Source organism: Bison bison, unplaced genomic scaffold, assembly GCF_000754665.1.
Source record: "Bison bison bison isolate TAMUID 2011002044 unplaced genomic scaffold, Bison_UMD1.0 scf7180017864134, whole genome shotgun sequence".
Lineage (NCBI taxonomy): Eukaryota > Metazoa > Chordata > Mammalia > Artiodactyla > Bovidae > Bison > Bison bison.
The window spans coordinates 5,021,520-5,044,325 of record NW_011494706.1 but is presented as its reverse complement, the minus strand read 5'-3'; the positions used below and the strand labels follow the sequence as shown (position 1 = coordinate 5,044,325).

Genomic DNA, 22,806 nt, shown 5'->3' with positions numbered 1-22,806 from the left:
TAATAGTACTGTTAAAAAAAAAAAAAAACAAAAAACAAATTCAGTGATTGCAGAAAGCATTTGGATCGTAAAGGGATGAAAGCAGCTTGGCATTCTATTATAATCATTTGCCAAGTTAACATTCTAATACGTCTTAAACTACATCCCAATTCATTCTAAATTACAATTTTATAATGACTATATTCTGGAAAGATATAAAGATCATTTGTGATGATTCACATATCCCTGTTCTTTTATATAGAATTTTGTGGTTAAAAATTACCTGTATCTACATTTGGCAAAGCATTATCAGCATGGGTTATAACATATTTGGGACTTGATTCTTGGATATTTGTGGAATTACCCTCATTAAAAACTTTTTAATTGTCATGATTATCTTAATTACCTTATTAATGTTTTATATTTTGAGTAAAATATGTCAAGCATTAGTTGTGCCGTGTTTTTATAGTAAAATAGAAACTATGTAAAAAATTACAGAGAATTATTAAAATAATCTAGGTGGACTGGCAGATTGCAATTGTTGGTGTAAAAATTCCTTTAAAACATAACTTATATCAGATATAGAGTGTACAGCAAGTTAGGTATATACAGTAGATGACTTTGTGTTCCATTGTGGCTTTTTCTTCTTTGAGAGTTTGTAAATAACTTCCCTGAAGGTCTTAAGGGAAAATTTGTGAGGCTAGAAAAAGAACAGAACCAGAAGTCAGCCTCGTTATTAATTCTAATGAAGTTGGATACTAAATACATTTTTAATACTAACATTTTGTTGTACTATTTGACTCTTGAAAGACAAAAAAGGAAAACAGTTCAGATTAAAGGAGGCTAAAGAGGAATAAAAAATAAATGCAGTGTATGATTCTTAAGGTTCCTAAATTTAAAAAAAAAATTAATAATAAAGGATATCACTGGGACAATCAAAGAAATTTGTATATGGATTGTACAGTGGATGCTGTTATATTCATATTAAATTTATTGGGTGTTATAATGGTATTACAGTCATGTAAGAAACTGTTCTTTCTTCGGTGATACTGGTAGTTGCTGAAATTTCTAGAGATGGTGTCATGTGGCAGCAACACACTTTTTAAGTAGTTCAGCACAGTAAACAGGCGTGTGTTGCACTGTTCTTGCAACTCTTCTGTTGGCTTTATCTTTAAAAAGTCAAAAGTTTCATACAACATTTGCAATAATGCAGCATTGGTAGAAACTTGGCAAATTGTGATAGTGTTTAATTCCATTTAAATGGTTGCATTTCCTGTTTAAATATGACTTAAGTCTCAACATTGTAGGCCCAGACCCATTCTTGAAGGGGCTCAAAAGCATGTTTCATGGAGAATGGTTTACGTACTTGGGAATGATTAGCCTGTTTGACCTCTGTTTATAAATGCTTACAGAACACTCAGATGTAAAAGTGATAAAGGGCATGCATATGGGTCTAGAGCTAAGCTGTCCATTTTGGTGGCCACTGAGCACTTGAAGTGCAGTCAGAATTGAGATGTTCTGAAATGTGAAATATGTATAAGATTAAGTATGATTCATTTTGATAAATGTATACAAAGTTCACAAACCTAGTATGAAAAAATATGAAATGTCTCATATATGTTGGGATGGTATAATATTTTGGGTATATTGAGTTAAATAAAATTTGTTTATTAAAATTAATTTCACTTATTTCTTTTAACTGTTTAAATGTCTGGCAGCCACATGAAAGATTTGCCACACGGCTCGCATTTTATTTCATTGCAGAACACTGCCCTAGGGAGCTTAAAGTGGTAGCTTTTACATAGTTTGATTTCAGTTTTTCATGACAAGGAACTTTATAGCAATTAATGACCATCTGAAAATGGAATGGATTGCCTTGAGAATTTGTATGTTTTCCACTATTAAAAGGTGCTCAAATACTTGAAGGAAATATTTTAAAGTGCAATCAAGAATAAAGTAAAGATACAGGTTTGGATTAGAACAGTTTCAAGTCTCTTTCAATCCTGTGTTCCCACCTTCATCCCCTTGATTCTAATATGTTATACCTGCACTGAAAATTTCCCATCTAATGATAAGACATTTAGAAAGAACTAATGATGAAGAACAATAAATAAAAAATCTGATATGTAGATGTTTGTACTAAAAGACGTCAAAGGAAGAAGAAATGACTTTCATCTGAGAGTAAAAGATTGGAAAATGTCACCAGGGCTCTCGAGAAGAATAGGATATGTATAAATGACATGTGATTAGGAGAACATTCCAGGGTAGAATGAGCAGGTAAACAAAGGAGAGGCAGCAGGAAAACACAAGAAGGGCCAGTTTAGGAGACAGAGAATCTAACGGTTTGGCTAAAGTGGAGGCTATATTGAAGAACTTATAATTTATTATAATCGGGGGTTTCCTTCCAGAAAAAAGTTATCCCTCAGAAAAGATAGAAGAAATGTTCAAGGATACATACAAAAGATGCATATGTTCAAGGCCTTATTAAATCTGTTTAAGGCATCTGCTCGTTATTTTATCCTGCAAAGTATCACTTGGGGAAGAAACACTTAGCTAAAGTGGCCATAACCAGTGTTAATGCTGGATAATTAGAGATGATCAGATGAGTCAATCAAATAGAAGCAAAAAAAAAAAAATGTTTACATAGATTTAGTAATTATTCATAAAAGATAGCCTTTTATTACAAATGTTGGATGTCACTGAACAAGTCTTTTAAAGATCATTTTAAAAGGCAGCACACTACCTGTGTTGTGAAATAGTGAATAGACAACCAAGGGACGAATACGTGGTGGAGAGGTGCAATGACAGTGGTTTAAGGTTAAGAGAATTAGGACTTGTAAAGGAAATAATGTTTCCAGTGACTCCCATAAGATATAGATGAGAAATGTATTTCAGCTTAGACAGAAGTGAAGATGTGATGCTTTGAAAAATCATGGTAAAGATGAAACATCGAAGAAGGAGGGAAAAATAAAATTGTTTTATAAAAGATTAGGAGGGAAATAATATTTCTGAATTATGCTTGCATATTTTTTAAATGTGTAATTTTTGCTAAGTAATAAGTAATTGTGACAATTTTATTTACAAGTCTAAATTCTATATGTTTAAGGGGGCCAAAAATGTAGGATTTTGTTTGTTTTTTTAATCTTCTTATTGAGAAAATGTGAACTCCAGAGTGACCTCATGTTCAGCATATATGATGATTAATAATTATGGATATCATATATTTAATTCAAGTTGAATGAAGTGTATAAAGTGCTTCACATTTATCAAATCATTCATTTCTCACAAAACCCTTTGAGAAAGGAGAAGATACTTCCATTTTGCAGTTTAGAAAACTCTAAAGTCACATAACTGTTAGAGCCAGAATTTGAATCTAGGTCCATCAGATTCCAGAGTCTACTTTTTTAATTTTAACCCCTGCTATAATGCCTAATTTTTGAGAATAAATCTATTCATTGAGCTAACACCGAATGATGATAATGCTCCATTGTCTTGGTTAAATGTACTGGTTCTGATTAGTTAGGTATTTGACCTGTTTATTTTTGTCCACAGTTTTTGCCTGTGTACATGCACATTCGGGTTCTGGTTGCTGCGTATCTATTTCAGACAGGGTATGGGCATTTCTCATACTTTTGGGTCAAAGGAGACTTTGGAATCCATAGAGTATGTCAGGTAGGAATGCATTGTTTTTCTTTTTCTTTCATTTCAACGTGCTTTTGTGCCTGACTGTTGAGAAAATATAAATATGGCCATGAATAATTTGAAGTAATTTGAATTTGTGAAATGGCACTTTAAAGTTGTATTATTTCCATGTTCTATGGTTAATAATTCAAAATAAGTAATTTATTACTGAGGGATGGAAAAACAGAATTTAGACGAATGTATAATAGATGCACACAAGGGAAAACATTGCTGAATCATTTTCAGTTCAGTTCCGTCGCTCAGTCGTGTTTGGCTCTTTGTGACCCCATGAATCGCAGCACGCCAGGCCTCCCTGTTTAGTTTTGTAGAAATGTGCAGTTACCTGGGATTGTTATAATATGCTATGTTTTCTGTCTCTAAGAAGAGGATTAAGATTTGTTAAGTTTCTACATTGTGCTAGGCAGTTTGTAAACATTATTCTATTTACCCTTCATTACAACCCTGAGTTATGATCTTTATGTTTACAGACAAGGACACTGAGGCTCAGAGAGGCTAAATAATTTGCCTAAGCTTCCCTGATGGCTCAGTTGGTAAAGAATCCTCCTGCAATGCAGGAGACCCTGGTTCAGCTCCTGGGTCAGGAAGATCCGCTGGAGAAGGGATAGGCGACCTACTCCAGTATTCTTGGCCTCTCTTGTGGTTCAGCTGGTAAAGAATCCGCCTGCAATGTGGGATCCCTGGGTTTGATCCCTGATTCAAAAGATCCCCTGGAGAAGGGAATGACTACCCAATCCAGTACTCTAGCCTGGAGAACTCCATGCACTGTACAGTCCCTGGTGTCTCAAAGAGTCAGACACGACCGAGCGACTTTCACTTAGTCACATAGTAAGTGATAAAGCTCTAATATTAATCTGCTCAAATTCTGTGTTCTTTGACATCACACCATCTGAAATGACTGTTACAGAAGTCCCAAAGATACTTTTGTTTTTCAAAGACCCTTTTTAATTTGAGTAATATTATTTTGTATCTATTAAAACTTTGAACTTAATACCACATGGGATGAATCAACATCAAACGGAGATCAAATGGACATTCTTTCATTGAGATAATCTAATCTTTTGTTTATAAACTGTAGCTCTGGGAAGGAAGTTTATGATTCTTTTCCTGCATTTAACAAGATGACACTTGTAGCCAGAGGTTGGTGTTTTTCTGGGATCCAGTTAATAAAATGATGCATAAATATTTTATGTTCAACTCTTTACAATGATTTTAGAACAAATATGATTTTTTAGGGATTAGTAAATGGTACTTGTACAGTTATTATTTTAGTCTTAAACGTTTATACTCTGTCAGAGAGAATCTGTCTACTTTTCAAAGTGAAAACCGTTTTCTTCTCCTTTTTAATAGGTCTTATTTCGTCTCAATTTCCTGGTAGTGGTGTTATGCATAGTAATGGATCGGCCTTATCAATTCTATTACTTTGTCCCCTTGGTCACTGTATGGTTCATGGTCATATATGTTACTTTAGCACTATGGCCACAAATAACCCAAAAAAAAGCAAACGGTAAATATATTTTCTTACTAATGTTAATAAATATATTCTTCCAGTGCAAGTTTCTTTTTAGTTGCTAAAGGCTATTATTTTTATTGAGATGTATTGACAGTTTAAATTTATATGTAGCATTGATATTTTGAAAATTTGTTCTTAAATTATGTTTCTAGAATGTTAGTTACATGGTTCAAGTAGTATTAACAGTGAGGAACAATAGTTTGCATTTATATTATGTTTTCTCTTTTTAAAGTTAAACTTTCAAAGCCATTTTACGTATCGGCTAGTGCAGCCGTTTTCAAACTCTCTTGTGTGGAGCCAGCATGGAGCGTGCCAGAGGGCCACACATCCTGCTTCAGTCTCGGCAGCTCTGGTTTACTTGACCCTGTGTCTGTGTGTGTGTGTGTGTGCGCGCGCGTGTGTGTGCGTGTGTAGATTTTGAGTGGACATTCATTTGCAAAAAGGCTTTTTGTGTCAAACAAGCTTAAAAATCACTAGTATAGCTTATCTTCTAAACAACCCTTTAAGCAGTTATTATCAACCTGTTTTATGTTTAAGGAAACGTAAGTGCCCACAAGGTGTCATCTTCAAATTTTACACAGCTAGGTCTGATGAATGTTCAAAGTAAGGTCACAGTCATTGATCCTAATGCTTTTCTCCATCAAGATCATGTCATTAAAATTGAAGCTTGTGTTTTTTTTGTTTTGGAAAAAGAATTTTTTTTTAATCTTTAATAATGTCTTTTAGGTCTTTCAATCAAATATTATATATCAAAAAAATATTTTCTGTTGACTTCTATTATAATACAAAACAATTTTTCAGGAAAGAGTTAAGCTCCAGCCTTCAGTAAAGTCCATTTGTGTCTTGGAGAGTCTGTGGTTCAATTCCTCAACACAAACCCTGCATATTTATAAAATGATAATCAATATGTATAAACTGTGAACACATAACTTTAAAATATGCGTATGTTGAAATACATCTTATGATTAAACTAGTCCACTGGGAAGTTCTTAAGCTCCCTCCTTAAAACTGTAATGTTTCAGCAGTATTACCTAAGTTATTAAACATGAGTGTTTGTTAGAATTACATTGAACCTGTTCCAAGTTTTGTTGTAACTTTCAATAATGAATAGTATAATTTAATCTGGGATGTATTTTCAAATGCATTTAGAGTGGCTAAATATCAAGTATATGGGGTATCAGATTAATGTTGTAGCCTCATTCCTAGTACGGACGCTCCACCTTTTCTTCCTTTGTGTCCCACTTGTAATTTATTCTACTTAGATATATTTTGTGTATCCTGTAGGCAGCCTTAAATTATTATAAAGAACTATGCAGGGTATTAATATGTTAAATAGAGAGTATTTAACATGTTTTCTAATGTAAGTTTACATTTCTTAGTAAATTAAATATTTTCTCTCTTAGGAAATTGTTTGTGGCATTTTGGCTTACTGTTGAAACTAGCCTTCTTGCTGTTATGTATATGTTTTTTGGCATATTCTCAGGTTTGTATTGTCCTTTTTGGTTTACATTTTGTTGTATTTTATTCTAAAGTTAAAATCTGTTAAAGTATGAGAGAAGAATCAGAGCTTTTTTTGAAGCTTCATTTTTTAATGACTATAATAAAAGTGTCACTCTGTAGTTGACTACTCAGTGGAGTTCTTTTGAGACCTATCTACTTTTGTTACCTCTGTTTTTGTTGTAAGAGCAATTTAAAGCTGTTCCTCTGGCAATTGTTCAGAATCCATTTTACTTGACTTTGATCAATCAAACTTTTATTGAACGCCTCTTCTAAGACACTACTCTAAGTGAAGATCAAAATTCTCTTGACAGAATTTGCAACTTGGTTTGTGCATTATTCATGGCATCAAAGTGTTACTTGACTTTTCCCATAAATTCATAGAGCAAAAATTTGGCTGTTAATAAAGCCAACTTAGGGGCAGAGGGACTTGTTTATATGTAGTATGTATCTCTAACCTTTTATCCCCCTATTTTGATGGTTGAGATTTTCTTAACTATTTTCTCAAGGTGGCAAACTGCTACCTGCTGGTCAGTCCATCAAACAGACTTATTATTTGGGCAGCATGATATTTATAACAATATTTTAATTTAAATGCATTTAGTTGTGACATATTCTGTAGTCTACTGCCATCTCCAACACTGTCTTGTATCCGACTCTACCAGATGAAAATGCCATATGAGCATTGTGTGTGTGTGTGTGTGTCTGTAAACTCCTATAGAGGGCTTTTCTTTTTTTTTTTTCTATAGGCTTTCCTGTTTATTTTCATTCTTAGAAATAAAGTATCTTATATCTTCCTGACTTCTAAGGTTTTTTGCAGGAAATATGTAAAGTAATAAGGAAACAATAGGCAAATGTTAAAGAAATAGCCAGTTGAGTGTCACACTGCTGCTGCCGCTGCTAAGTCCCTTCAGTTGTGTTCAACTCTGTGCGACCCCATAGACAGCAGCCCACCAGGCTCCGCCGTCCCTGGGATTCTCCAGGCAAGAACACTGGAGTGGGTTGCCATTTCCTTCTCCAGTGCATGAAAGTGAAGAGTGAAAGTGAAGTCGCGCAGTCGTGTCCGACTCTTAGCGACCCCATGGACTGCAGCCCACCAGGCTCCTCCGTCCATGGGATTTTCCAGGCAAGAGTACTGGAGTGGGGTGCCAGTGCCACTTGACAATTAGTCATTAAAATTCCCAAGACTCCCTGGTTCATCTGAGGGAGGGAGACGAAGACAGACCAGGAGTTCATAAAAAGAATTAAGATTTAACTTTGAATCAGTATTGACTACTGGCTAAGAAAAAAAAAAACAGAAATAGCCCAGTACAGCCCAGTGCCTTGCGCAAATGGGTGCTCATTAAATACTTGCTTATTGATTACATAAAAAATAAATTTTGATGAGAAATAAACTTGATACATGATCTATGGAATCCTGTATCTCTAATACATGTTGGTGTAATAGAGAAATGTGATATAATATGTATACACTTCATATTGCAGGTCTTGGTAATAATCATCCTGAGGCATAGACCTTGATAGAACCTATTTTTATAAGTGACTAGCATTTTAAATTCTGTGACTAAATGGAGAATATTGCATTTTATTAAAATAATAAAGTTCTTCTGACCTAAAGATTTGGTATTACCTAAAACATAATACTATTTTCATGTTTTACTTTGATTTTTTATTAGCCTTTTAAAAAACTGAAGTTACACATTTTTTTTTAATGCCATGGCATCATGTGTAATAATGGAGTTTCCATAATAGCGTTTGTTGTCATTCTTTAGTCTGGAAATTGAGTGTTTTGTTCTCTTTTTTGAAAGACTTCATTAATGTTCAGAAATGTACCCAAGACTTCTGCCCCTTCATTCCCAGATTTTCCAGACTGTCAGATCAATAAGAAGGTACATTCACTAATGACCAGAGTAAAGTTGTAAGCTTTGTTTCAAAGTCTAATAATGGCATTTGGGTATACTTGATTGCGTAAGGTGACTAATTCAGAGGATTCTTTTAATTTATATGGTTCATTATAGATTGATTATTAAGGACATTACATAAAGAAAAACTATAACTTTAACCATCATCCTTTAGGTTATTGATACCATATTGGCTGAAGTAATTTGTAGTTTTGTGTTTTGATCATTAAATAGTAGCTCTTTTGTACACTAGATTAAATGGAATAACTTTCCAATTACCAACTTGGGGTTTGTTTTGTTCTGTTTTTTTTTTTTTTTTTGATTTTGCGGTCTCAATAGCCTTTCATGTGCTATGAAAGTAAGTTAACAAAAATGTTTTGTTATCTTTACTACCCATTAGTAAAATAAGTTTCTTTTCAAATGAAATGACATTTTGATATGAAATAAATAGAATTTTAAAATTACAAATGACCTTAATATAATCTTAACTTTAGAAAATTACAGTTTATAATAGAATTGCAAAAGCCAGTATTGACTTATACCATCTTAATTTTCTGAATTCCTCTTCTCAGGGTGCATTTGAGAAGATCTTTTCTCTTTGGCCATTGTCCAAGTGTTTTGAACTGAAAGGAAATGTATATGAATGGTGGTTCAGATGGAGGTTAGACCGTTATGTATGTATTTACCTTCTGCTCTTTTGCCATTTCAAATTATACTTTTAAAACTTATTTGGAAAAATGTGATTTGTTTTTATTTGGTTTTGGAATAAGGAAACATGTTGATTTGGTAAATCAAAGCAGTCCAGCCCACCCCTTGGTTTTCTTTTCTTTTTTGCAGTGGGCAAAATACTTTTTATTTCTAAACAGTTTATCTTAACATTTATTGTTATTGTTTTGATTAATCTGGTCTTTTAAAGATTATTATTTTTTAACTGAAATATACTTGATTTACAATGTGTCAGTTTTTAAATGAAAATTCTTAAATGTTGGGAAGGGTTTAAAGTCAGGAGTATCATAGCAGTTTGGCAACATGTGCCCAGGGCTTGTGGTTGTTTAGTCTCTAAGTCATGTCTGACTCTTTTGAGATCCCATGGACTGTAGCCCACCAGGCTCCTCTGTCCATGGGATTTCCCAGGCAAGAATTACTATTACTGCAAGTGGCATTTTTTCATTCTTTTTTATGGCTGAGTAATGTTCCATTGTATATATGTACCACATCTTTGTCCATTCACCCACTGATGGATATTTAGGTTGCTTCCACGTCCTGGCTGTTGTAAATAGTGCTTCAGTGAACATTGGGGTGCATGTATCTTTTCAAATTATGGTTTTATCTAGATATATAAAATGTCTTTATTTCTTTACTTGCTGCTGAGACTACTTGAAGTAAACCAGCTTATCTTGTCATTGCAAGAGATGTTTGCTTGTCCATTGCAGATTGTTTCCAATGATCATTGACTTGACCTCATTTCTTGATTTTAGGTTCTTCACAGAAACTTTGGATCTTTAAGCTTTTAACCTATATACTTCTATACATATTGTGCTCCTTTACCAAGTATATTTGCTATTTATTGAAAAGTAGCTATTTAAAACAGGTTTTCCCCCCTTATTTTTCAGGTAGTCTTTCATGGAATGTTGTTTGCTTTCATTTATCTGGCTTTACAGAAGCGCCAAATACTTTCTGAAGGAAAGGGTGAACCTCTTTTTTCAAGCAAAATTTCAAATTTTCTATTATTTATTTCAGTAGTTTCTTTCTTGGTAAGTTTCACATGTAATCTTCTAAATTTCCAAAATCCCAAATGGTGCAGAAAATTAAGAATTTAATCATTTATTTTTAATGAATAAAATCTTTTACTTTTGAAATATCTTTTTCTCATTTTAAATTGAACATAAATTCTAAAGAGAATATAAACATATATGTGTTAAATATGAAGAATAACTTGAGATCTCAATGATATAGGAATTTTAAAAGTTGTAGTAAGTTTGGGAAAAAATATAAGATATTTAACAGAAAGAGCCATCACTGCATTATGATCACTATTTCTGGAAAAACAGACTTATGCTCCTTTCTCTCTACTTTGTTATATTTGAGCTTGCCAAAATGAGAGAGGAGCAAACCTGTGTACAGTTTTTACTGAACTTTAATAGCATAATGAAGTATCATGTCGGACTTCCCTGGCAGTCCAGTGGTTAGAACTTTGCCTTCCAATGCAGGAGGTGTGGGTTTGATCCTTGGTCAGGCAGCTAAGATACCACATGGCTCCTGGCCAAAAAAGTCAAAACATGAAACAAAAGCAATATTGTAACAAATTCAATAAAGGCTTTTAAAATGGTCCACATCCAAAAAAAAAAAAGAAATCTTTAAAAAAATTATGAAGTATGTTATAAAGAAACTTCTTAAAATTGAGTGCTGCCTTTTTAAGGCATAGCTATGTTTGTGAAGTGACCCATAAATGTTTTGTTTTAGACCTATTCCATCTGGGCTAGCAGTTGTAAAAACAAAGCACAGTGCAATGAACTCCACCCATCCGTCTCTGTGGTGCAGGTAATTATCTTTATTTAGAGAAAGTTTTCTAAGTTTTTGATTAGAACAGGAGTCTTTAGAGACAACTTTTAAATCGGAATCTATTAAATGTAGTATATCTTTCTAAGCCCTACCTTCCTCTACTGTAATAGAGATACTAAAATCTCTTTTAAAGGGTGATTATTAAAGGTTATTATTAAATGTATAAAAATGATCGGTGTTTAGCACTTGATAAGCACTTAGAAAATGTTAATTCATTTCTCCTGTTTGCTTTTTCATCATTTATTTATTCAGATTTCTTCATTTACTTGTTTTTGGCCTTACTTATTAATGGCCTTCCATGTGTTAAGAACCATGCTACAGGTCAGAAGTGCATGTAGTTCCTGCCCTCAGAACTTACAGTCCAACAGAAATATGGTTGAACATTTATTCATTAAACAGTTTTTTTTTAATTCATTTAACAAGTCTTTGATACTTCTTTCTATGTGCTAGATATTATGCTGAGGGATGTAGTGATGACCAAAGCAGATGTGGTCCCTACCCTCACAGAGCCTGTATTCTTCGGTTACAGATAGTAATCGTATAATCACCAAGTATTCATGAACAGAAGTTCATGATGCTACAAGGGAATACAATAAAGGTATATGACCTAGTTGGAGTTGGAGTGAGGGTGGATAGGGTTCAGAGACGGTTTCCCTGATAAAATTAAGCTGAGAGGAGCTTCCCTGGTGGTCCAGCAGTTAAGACTCTGTGATTCCACTGCAGGGGGTGCAAGTTTGATCCCTGGTCTGGGAAGTTCTGAATGCCATAAGGTACAGCCAAAGAGGGGTGGAAAAATTAAGCTAAGATTGGAGGAATGAAGGCAGGCAGTGAGAACTTAGGCCATGTGGGTAGAAAAGAGTATATTCCCATTCAGGGAACTTGAAGAAAGCCATTGGGGCTGGAACTCAGAGAGCCAGAGTCTAAAGAAGTATGTGTAGTGACTGGGAGGTGGGCAGAGGCTGCTCAGCAGCCCAAATCACATTTGCATTTTACAGAGATACCTGTGGTTGCAGGTAATCATAGGGCGTTGTGATTAGTGTGGTGATGGTTAACTACAGGGTACTTTAGAACATTTGGGGTTTCTTCCTAATCCATCTTGATATCAGAGCAGGGTTCTTGGACAAAGTTATGTCTAAGCCAAAGCCTAAAAACTGTGTGGTTCAACAGAAAGGAACAGGGAGGGTTTCTGGAGGGTCTTCTTTTAGGTTTTAAGTTCTCTTCAATGAAGAAACTATTTCATCCATCTTAAACCTCTGTACAGTCAGTAGAACTAAGCATATGAGCAACTCTCCAAACACAATTGACAGTGACATTTTAAAAATTGTACTATATTAATATAGCATTTTCAGGACTTCTGCAGAAGTCACGGTTACAAGTAACACTTTGTATTTTGTATCTGATGTCATTTCTATAGCAACATGAAAGGAAGGGGGCTGTTCCACTAACATGACACCAATACAGAACAATGTAAGAGTAGCTAAGGGAGAAAGTGGCTGGACATAGAATAAGGCTAACATAAACCCTGCTGAGCCACATCACTTTTACTCCTGGCCACTGTATGCCGCATATTCATCTTTCCTTAGTTACTTTTTCCCACATTTACATTGCTGTCAGTAGAAGGAGCCTTGAAGAGAGCGAAAAGATGGGGGTGGGTAGCTCCCAGCAGAGTGAATACTTTTAGAAGAAGCAAAATCATGTCATGGAATTTTATTAATTTTGATACATAAATATAGCATTTTTTTCTACACAAAGGTCCTCAAGATGAGTTTATATTTTTTCTATAAAATATAAAATAAAATGAAAACATATACATAAAAAATAAAACCGTCCAGCCATATAAAACCTGCCCTTGTTTGCACTATATAGACCACCTGCTCAGAAATCCAGTTTGAGTAGACTCTAGATCAAAGATAACTTGCAGATACTTCATCTATTGAGGAAAAAAAAAACAGTATGTATTAAGTTCAGTAACATGAAGAATAAAATTATCACTTGAAAGAAAGCAAAATTCTTTTAATAAGCAGATTATTAATATTTCCTGTGTGTTTTTTCTTTAGATTTTAGCCTTCATCCTAATAAGGAATATCCCTGGGTATGCTCGTTCAGTTTACAGTTCATTTTTTGCTTGGTTTGGAAAAATTTCATTAGAGGTTGGTGCATTAATATTTTGATCTGTCTTACACTACCCAGGGTTTTATGGAGCTGTGTATATAAATGTATATATAGGTGTGTAACTGATTTTTTTTTTTAAACCAAAGCTATGTTTATGAAATTATAGGCAAGAAACTTTGAACTTCAACAGCAGTATTGTAGAATGCTTTTAAAGTCTTATTTAAATGGCTAGATACAGATGACTTTCACATATTTATTTTGTCTTAAACTTTCAAGTACAGCCAAGATGCAGAAATAGGAAGAGAAAAAAAATGAAATAGATGCAAATGAAATTTGTAAATAGACATAAATGAAATCAAGCTGAGAGGATTTTGATTTGTTGTTCATTCATAATTAAATATTATATTGTTGGAATTTAGTTTATTGATGCTTATCATAATAAAATTCACTCTTACTGAAAGTTTGGGGAAAATTTTTAAACTCATTATTTTGTGTGCAGTAACTAATATGAATTTATCCTCAAAATCAGTTTAAAGTAGGTATGAAATACATTCAGTGTATTCTGAGTTTTATAATTGAAATAGAACATTTTAAAATAGTAGAATTCATTTAATCATAAAAGATACATTTTAGAGTTATAATATGTATTAAGTTGTCTTTAAAATGGGAAAGACTTCTGTGTGATTCAATTACACATTCTTTTTCAGATTCTCTTCCCTTATAAGTTATTACAAGATATTGAGTATAGTTCCAGTGCTATTTATTAGGTTCTTGTTGGCTATCTATTTTACATATAATAGTGTGTTAATCCCAACCTGCTAATTTATCACCTCCCCGTTTTCCCATTGGTAACTAACCATAAGTTTGTTTTCTATATCTGTGAATTAAGTTCTTGGAATTAAGTTCATTCGTTTTGTTTTGTTTGTAAGATTCTACATATAAGTGGTATCATATGATACTTGTCTTTGTCTGGCTTACTTCACTTAGTATTTTCGAGGTCTATGTTGCTGCAAATGGCATTATTTCATTCTTTTTTATGCCTGATGTTCCATATACACACACACCCCAACCCCCATCTTCTTTATCCTTTCACCCGCCCATGGACATTTAGGTTGCTTCTGTGTCTTGGTGATTGTAAATAGTACTGCAAAGAAGACTAGATATTTTTGAATTATCATCTTCTCCAGCTATATGCCAAAGTGGAATTATTGAATCATATGGACACTTGAATGTGTATTCTGTTTTGTTTTGTTTTGTTTTGAGTGTAATGTCCTGAAGGTATCATTTAAGTCGGACTATTCTGTTGTATCATTTAGCATTTCTGTTGCCTTATTGATTTTCTCTCTCAAAGATCTGTCCATTGATGTGCCTGGGGTGTTAAAGGCTTCTAATTATTGTATTCCTGTCAGTTTCTCCCTTCATGTTTGTTAGCATCTCTTTGCAGTGGTCCTTTTATCATTATACAGTATCCTCCTTTATCTTTCTGTATATCCTTTGTTTTAAAGTCTGTCTTCTCTCATATGAGTGTTGTGACTCTAGTCATTTCTGTTTGCATGAAATATCTTTTTACATCCCCTCCCTTTTAATCTTTAAGTGTCCTTTGCCCTAAAGTGGGTCTTCTGAAGGCAGCATATTTTAGGCTTTTGTTTTTTTAATCCAGTCTGCCACTGTGTGTCTTTTGATTGGAGCATTTAGTCCACTAACATTTAAAGTAATTATTGATAGATATGTTATTTATTGCCATTTTAAACCTTGTCTTCTTGTTGGTTTTATATTTCTTGTCTCTTTTTGTTTTTCCTTTTGTGGTTTGATGGTTTTCTTTTGTATTATACTTATGTTCTCTTCTTGGTTTTCATGATCTGTTGTGTTTTGATTTGCTATTGCTCTGTTTTCAAGTATGTTAACTTCTTTCTATATCTATTTGGTTTAGACTGGTAGTCATATGGGCTCACACACTTTCTAAAAAAAAAGTCTATATTTTCTTACTCTCCTCCCCCACATTTTATGATGTCCTTATTTACATTTTCGTGTTCAGCCTGTTGCTGTCCATTGTGGTCATCATTGCTTTCACAGAATTTTTAAATTTTTTTTAATCTTTCTACTGGCTTATTTAAGAGATGTACTTTTCAATTGTGATATTTTTCTTCCCTATAGATTCCTCTTTTCTATTTAGAGACGACCTTTCAATATTTCCTTTAGGATAGGTTTAATGTTGCTGTATTTTTTTAGTTTTTGCTTATCTGAGAAATTATTTCTCTCTCCTTTTATTCTAAATTATAATCTTGCTGGGTAAAGTATCCTACATTACAGGATTTTGCCTTACAAGACTTTTAATATACCTTGCCACTCCCTTCTAACCTGCAGCATTTCTGTAGAGAAATTACCTGATAACCTTATAGGGGTTCCCTTGTCATTAACTCTCTGCTTTTCTGTTACAAGCCTTTAGAATCTTCTCTTTGACTTTTGCCATTTTAATTATGTCTTGAAACAGGTCTGTTTGGGTTCATCTTGTTTGGGACCCTGTGTACTTCCTGTACCTGAGATATCTCTGCTTCCTTCTTTAGGTTTGGGCAATTTTCAGCAATAATTTCTTCAAATACATTTTCAATCCCCTTTTCTCTCTCTGCTCCTTCTGGGATCCCTACTTGTGGATCAGCATGCTTTATCTTATCCTATAAGTCTGTTACATTACTTTCATTTTTTTTTTCATTTGGCTTTCTCTCCACTATTCTAATTGGGTGATTTCCATTATTCTATCTTCTAGATCACTTATTCTTTCTTCTGCATTATCCATTCTGCTCTTCATTGCAGCAGTTATGCAAATGAGTTTTCTAATTTTTCTTGGCTCCTCCTCATAGTTTCTAGTCGCTTTTTACAATAATTTGCATTTCTGTCCATAACCTCTCTTCATTCCTTCAGTATTTTCACTGTCTCCTTTTTAAACTCAGTTTCTGTTAGACTGAAGAGGGCTCTTTTATTGCTTGTTCTTTCAGGGGAATTCTTTTCATACTTTTAATTGGGAGTGGTTCCTCTGCTTCTTCATTTTGCATATTTCTCTTGCTGTCTAAGTTTAGGAGGAACAGTCATCCTCTATGGTCTTAGAGGTCTATTTTTCTGTAGGTGCGTCCCTGTGTAGTCTGCGTGGGTTTAGTATTTTTTGGTGCAAGTGCTCTTTTTAGTATGGAGCCTGCCACCTCTTTGCTCAGTTATACTGGTCGTTATCCTTCTGATAGGAGGTGTGACTCGTGATGGCCAGAGCCTGCACTGGATATTGACCTGGGCCTCCTCCTGGCTCTGTAGTTGTCACTGCCCTATCAGGGGCAGGGTCTGCTCCCTAGTTGTTGGTGTAGAGGCGCCCAGATGCTTTTCTGAGCTGCATTTCAGAGCTACAGTGTGAGGCAGGTGGGATTGGAGCTCTCCCACCGGGAGAGGAGCCACTGAGTTTTCCTTGCAGGAGCTGTTCACCAGTGAGTGTGCTCTGTCGTGTCACCTTTCACTTGTCAGGGCTCACAGAATGCGTTGTTGTTGGCACTGTCCTTGGCTCTGCCTCAGTAATGGGAATGCCAGCCATGGCCCTGGTGTCCCTGGGGTGTTGTCTTCACAAGGCCACCAGCGCAGGATCTGGGTCCAGTCAGGTCCCAGGACTGCAGTACTCACGCCTCTGAATCCAGGGGGAGCTGTGGAGACATCTCATACCCTGGCCTAGCCCAGCCCTCATGCGCGTGTACCCACAGAGCCCACAGCTGCTGAGGTCAGAGCCCTCCCAGCGGCAGAAGCACCTGTTGTCTATTTGTATGTCCCACAGGTGCTGAATTACAAAGCTGCCAGTGGAGGTGTTCCATGGCTCACACAGCCATGGGGAGAGAATTCAGTCCTGCTTCCTAAGTTGCTTGGCCCCTGGGGCTCAGCTGTGGTTTCAGCCCCGCTTCTGCATATGGGCAACCCACTGATATCTGCTCCTGGGGCCTGCCGAGGTGGTGGTTGACACCAGAGTCTCCTGAAGCAGTGGCAGCTGGGGCGCACTCTCCTGGAGGCGGAGGAGGCAAGGCATGGGCCTGCACATGGAGCAAGAGGCTGCTGTGGAGGCCCACCCTTCACACACCACTTAACAATGGCCCTTCATGTCTATGGCAAGCCCACGCTTCTGCAGACGCCAACCGTTGCAGCCACACCACACTCCAGCTCTTCAGGCTGTCTCCATGCGTTCAGCACCAGTCTTTTCCCCAGGTCTGCCTTAGAGTAGTTTTGATTTGCATTTTTCTGGTAATTAGTGATGTTCAACATCTTCTCATGTACATTTTGGCCCTCTGTATGTCCTCTTTGGAGAAACATCTATTAGAGCTTCTGCCATTTTTGACTGAGTTGTTTGTGGGATTTTTTTTAATTGTATTGGAATACAGTTGATTTCCCATGTTGTGTTAGTTTCAGGTATACAGCAAAATGAATCAGGTATACACTCTTCTAGAGCAGATTCTTTTCCCACATAGGTCAGATAGAGTGCTGAGTAGAGTTCCATGGTATAGTAGTTATTTGTTTTCTGTTTTATATAGAGTAGCGTATATATGTCAGTCCCAGTCTTCCAGTTTATCCCTACACCCTCTTTACCCGCTGGTAACCACAAGTTTGTTTTCTACATCTATAACTCTGTTTCCGTTTTATATATACGTTCATTATACATAATGAAGTTCTTTGATCTTTTCCTTCACTCAGTATCAATCCATCTTGTGTCCGTCCATGTTGCAGCAAATGGTGTTATTTCATTCTTTTATATGGCTGAGTAATGTTCCATTATAAATATGTACCACATCTTCTGTATCCATTCCTCTGTTGGACGTTTCGGTTGCTTCCATGTCCTGGCTATTGTAAATACTGCTGAATATTGGCGTGCATGTCTCTTTTCAAATTGTGGTTTTCTCTGGATGTATGCTCAGGAGTGGGATTGCTGGATCATATGGCAGCTCTGATTTTAGTTTTTAAGAAACCGTCGTGCTTCCTCCATAGTGGCTGTACCCAGTTCACATTTCCACCAAGTGTAGGGGAGCTCACTTTTCTCCATACTCTCTCCAGCACTTACTGTTTATAGATTTTTTTGATGATGGCCATTCTGACTGTTGTGAGGTGATACCTCATGGTAGTTTTGATTTGCATTTCTCTAATAATTAGTGATGTTGAACATCTTTTCATGTGTTTTTTAGCCAGCTGTATATCTTTTTTGGAGAAATGTCTGTTTAGATCTTCTGCCTATGTTTTGATTGGGTTGCTTTTTGATACTGAGCTGCATGAGCTGTTTGTATATTTTGGAGATTAATCCCTCGTCAGTTGCTTCATTTGCAAATATTTTCTCCAGTTCTGTAGGTTGTCTTTTCATTTTGTTTATGGTTTCCTTTGCTGTGCAACAGCTTTTAAGTTTAATTAGGTCGTATTTGTTTATTTTTGTTTCTATTTTCATTACTATAGGAGGTGGATTGAAAAAGATCTTGCTGTGGTTTATGTCAAAGTGTTTTTGTGGTGTTTTCCTACAAGAACTTTATAGTGTCTGGTCTTACATTTAGGCCTTTAATCCATTTTGAGTTCATTTTTGTGTTCTAATTTCATCCTTTTACATGGAGCTGTCCAGATCTCCTAGCACCACTTACTGAAGAGGCTTTCTTCTCCCCATCATGAGTTCTTGCCTCCTCTGTCATAGGTTAGGTGACGGTGGGTGTGGGTTTGCCTCTGGGCTTTCTGTCTTGTCCCACGGATGCATACTTCTGTTTTTGTGCCACTGCCATTTTATTTTTTGTGCCACTGCCATTTTATTTTTGTGCCAGTGTCATGCTGTTTTGATTATTGTATCTTTGTAGTATAGTCTGGAATCAGGGAGCCTGATTCCCCAGTTCCATTTTTCTTAAGATTACTGTGTCTGTTTGGGGTCTTTTGTGTTTCCATATAATTTTTCAGATTTTTTTTTTGTTGTTGTTCTAGATCTGCAAAAAAAATGGCATTGGTAACTTGACAGGTATTGCATTGAATCTGTAGTTCACTTTGTGGTGTAGGCATTTTGACAATAGACTTTTCAAGGCCAGTAGTGAAACAATTATGCTATCATATGTTTTAATTAGGAAAACCTATAATACATTTATGGACTTTCTGAAAATACCTAACTTGAAATATTTTTCCTTCCAGCTGTTTATTTGCCAATATCACATATGGCTGGCAGCAGACACAAGGGGTATCTTGGTCCTCATACCTGGAAATCCTATGCTCAACATTATTGTCAGCACTTTCATATTTGTTTGTGTGGCACATGAAATTTCTCAGATCACTAATGATCTTGCACAGATTATTATTCCTAAAGATAACTCATCTCTGTTGAAAAGATTGGCATGTATAGCTGCATTTTTTTGTGGACTCCTCATCTTATCATCCATTCAAGATAAATCAAGACATTAGGATTCTAAAAACTTAAAACTCTTCAGGTTAACTTTGAACCTACCTAAAGGAGAACAGCATCTATCTGGAGATGTATTGTAAATGTATATGTAAATAAAAATGTGTGTGGCAAGAAGATAGCTCAGTGACATCTGTTGAACATGTGTGGTTGTATATTTTGGAAATGTACATATACAATGTGAATTACTGAAAAAAATTGAAGCAGAGTGCATCATATAGGATTGCATGTGAAAAGTCTTTTCTACTGGATCTACATTTCCATTTATAAGTGATTTTAAGTTAACATATGAAGGCAGGGAAATAATTACCTTTCCAGTAAAAAATACAGATAATTTAATTAGCTTAGTAACACCACTGAGTGTTTTGATATTTACTAAATTTATGGTAATAAAAATTGTATGCACCTGTATTCATCATGGAACTTCCTACTTCATCAAAAACTTTCTTACTCAAGAAAGATTGCAGTGTTGTTTCCTTATATGTGCAATGATGTGGAATGACAAACGGTATGTCTTTTATTGTTCATGTTCTGATATTATGTTCCCTGATATGATTTTTCTTCCTAACGGTGGTTTTCAGGTATATAAGCCTAAAATCTTTGTATACTTTGTCCCAGAGTTGTTCTGTGCTCCATGACAGGGTTTTGTCATTGATGCTATTGTAGCTTTTTATAAAAAGGCCAAATTTTCTTTCCAGTCCAAACATTTACCTGTTTCCTTTCCTTGAGCTACACCAGTGTAATACCAGTTACCCTGTGGATTCATCACATACGCTTTCCCCGATCTAATTAGTTTTTGTATATTATTTCCAATGTTTGGAAGCTCTTTATAACCATTTTGGTATTTCCTAGTACTCCCTCCTATTTTAAAAAAATATATATATTTATCAATCTAAATGTGTGCAGTGTAGTAAAGATTCAAGGTATGTTTGAGATGTATAAGTAGAATTTTAAGTAAACTGGTCACCTTGGGCAGTGTTTGTTTTTGGTTCTGTTATAGGCTTAACTGGTAGAGGTATAAATTTATTTATCTGTTGTACAGATTTGATTACAGATTTTAATGTTTTAAAAATTGCACTTGTTTGCTGTTACTGTGTATGGGGTAAAATATTTTTTGTTCATGGTATATGAAAATATGGAATAATTTAAACAGTAAATAAACATTCTGTGGATGCTTATTTTTGTATTGTAAAGTATCAATTAAACTATGTGGTTTTTTTTAAAAGCTGGATCCATTAATGATTGGTTCAAATGTCTAATTCATTTCCTCAGTTTAAATTTACTTTTTTAACCTCAGCATATATGGGTAAGTCACAGTAATAGTTAAAGAATAATTTAGTTATCAGTGCTTTAGAGGATAATCTGTCCTTTCTGCTCATGAGTTAAAACATTGTTTTATTAGTAATCTTACTTGAAGATTTAAAAAATTGGAGTATTTCTTTAGCACTGGATTTATGTGCTAGTGATATATTTCCATTAATTGAGGAGTGCCTTTCAAACAGATGTGTGCTCTTTCTTTTTCTCTCTTCTTCTGCCCTTACTTAGTCTTTTGACATTTCCCAGATAGACAATTGTAATGATTCATTGCTCTGCTTAGGCTTATAAGTAGAGAATAGTATAGTTATAAATCAAAAACTTCCAAGTACTCTGATCACATTATTCTTGCTAGTGTGGCTTGCCAATGAGTAGAGTGCATTTTAATTTAGCTTGTATGTTTTATCACCTGAGAAAGATTCTTCCTGATGAAACAACTGAAAAAAAAAGATGACCAGTATTTGTTTTTTAGAAGCATTTATATCTTCTAATAGTGATACCCAAGTGAATATAAGTTTTCTTCCCTATTTGAACTCAAGCCTAAAACTTAACTGGTGAGCCGTATTTCTTCTTCACAAGTTTTCATTTAATGTAGATATAAAATAACACAGTGACAGATAAAAATTAAAATAATACTACATTTGTAATTAAAATATTCTATTTGTATTTGATTTTTTTAATGAGTCTTTACAGATAAGAGGTTGTTGTGCTCTAAGTTGCCACAATGTTAGCATCTATGTATGGTATGTTTTAATATTTTTTTCTGCATTGACTCACATAATGATTATCTGCATTACTCATTCATACCATTCTTCAGAGAAAGATGTTTAACAGAATATTTAGATATGCTAAAATTTAAAGAAAATCACAGGTTCTCTGAAACTCAGTTTCTATAAATTACATCACATTGAAAAATCTGTCCTCTGGCCTCAGAAGGCACTTGTCTGACTCAGTCTACCCAAGTCTTCCCCTGTTGCCTTTGTCAAACCTTCCCATTTGTAAATTCAGAGCCTTGTGATACACCATATTAACAAATTGAAAGATAAAAACCATGTGATAATCTCAATATATGCAGAAAAAGCCTTTGACAAAATTCAGCACCCATTTATGATTAAAGCTCTTCAAAACATGGGCATAGAAGGACCCTACCTCAACATAGTAAAGACCATATGTGATAAGCCTACAGCAAACATTATTCTCAATGGTGAAAAACTGAAAGCATTTTCCCTAAGATCAGGAACAAGACAAGGGTGTCCACCTTCCCCACTATTATTCAACATCATTCTGAAAGTCCTAGTTAAAGCAGTCAGGGAAGAAAAGAGGAATCCAGATTGGAAAAGAAGTACAGCTCTCACTGTTTACAGATGACATGATTCTGTACATAGAAAGCCTGAAAGACAGTATCAGAAAATTACTAGGCCTAATCAGTGAATTTAGAAAAGTTTCAGGATACAAAATCAATACACAGAAATCACTTGCATTTCTATATACTAACAATGAAAAATCAGAGAAATTAAGGAATCAATCCCATTCACCATTGCAACAAAAAGAAATATCTAGGGATAAACTTACCTAAGGAGAAAAAACTGTACACAGAAAATTATAAGACATGAATGAAAGAAATCAAAGACAACATAAACAGATGGAGAGATAACCCATGTTCCTGGGTAGTAAGAATCAATATTGTGAAAATGATTATACTACCAAATGCAATCTGCAGATTCAATGTGATGCCTATCAGACTACCAATGACATTTTTCACAGAACTAGAACAAAAAAGTTAACAATTCATACGGGAA

The 22,806-nt window shown here is 34.9% G+C and overlaps 1 protein-coding gene across 3 annotated transcripts in view; it reads left to right on the top strand.

Annotated features, from left to right (window-relative positions):
• Positions 1 to 20,932, top strand: part of CASD1 (CAS1 domain containing 1) — a 53,855-nt gene extending 32,923 nt beyond the window's left edge. Inside the window, exons 11-19 of one of the 3 annotated variants that reach the window (XM_010839764.1) lie at positions 3,532 to 3,651; positions 5,029 to 5,185; positions 6,595 to 6,674; positions 8,497 to 8,577; positions 9,162 to 9,263; positions 10,203 to 10,343; positions 11,053 to 11,130; positions 13,209 to 13,301; positions 19,429 to 20,932. In XM_010839764.1, the coding sequence (XP_010838066.1) occupies positions 3,532 to 3,651; positions 5,029 to 5,185; positions 6,595 to 6,674; positions 8,497 to 8,577; positions 9,162 to 9,263; positions 10,203 to 10,343; positions 11,053 to 11,130; positions 13,209 to 13,301; positions 19,429 to 19,695 (1,119 nt within the window). In that variant the 3' untranslated portion in view covers positions 19,696 to 20,932. The remainder of the gene's footprint in view (positions 1 to 3,531; positions 3,652 to 5,028; positions 5,186 to 6,594; positions 6,675 to 8,496; positions 8,578 to 9,161; positions 9,264 to 10,202; positions 10,344 to 11,052; positions 11,131 to 13,208; positions 13,302 to 19,428) is intronic. The other 2 variants (XM_010839766.1, XM_010839765.1) reach the window with 2 other exon arrangements.
• Positions 20,933 to 22,806: the final 1,874 nt, after the last annotated feature.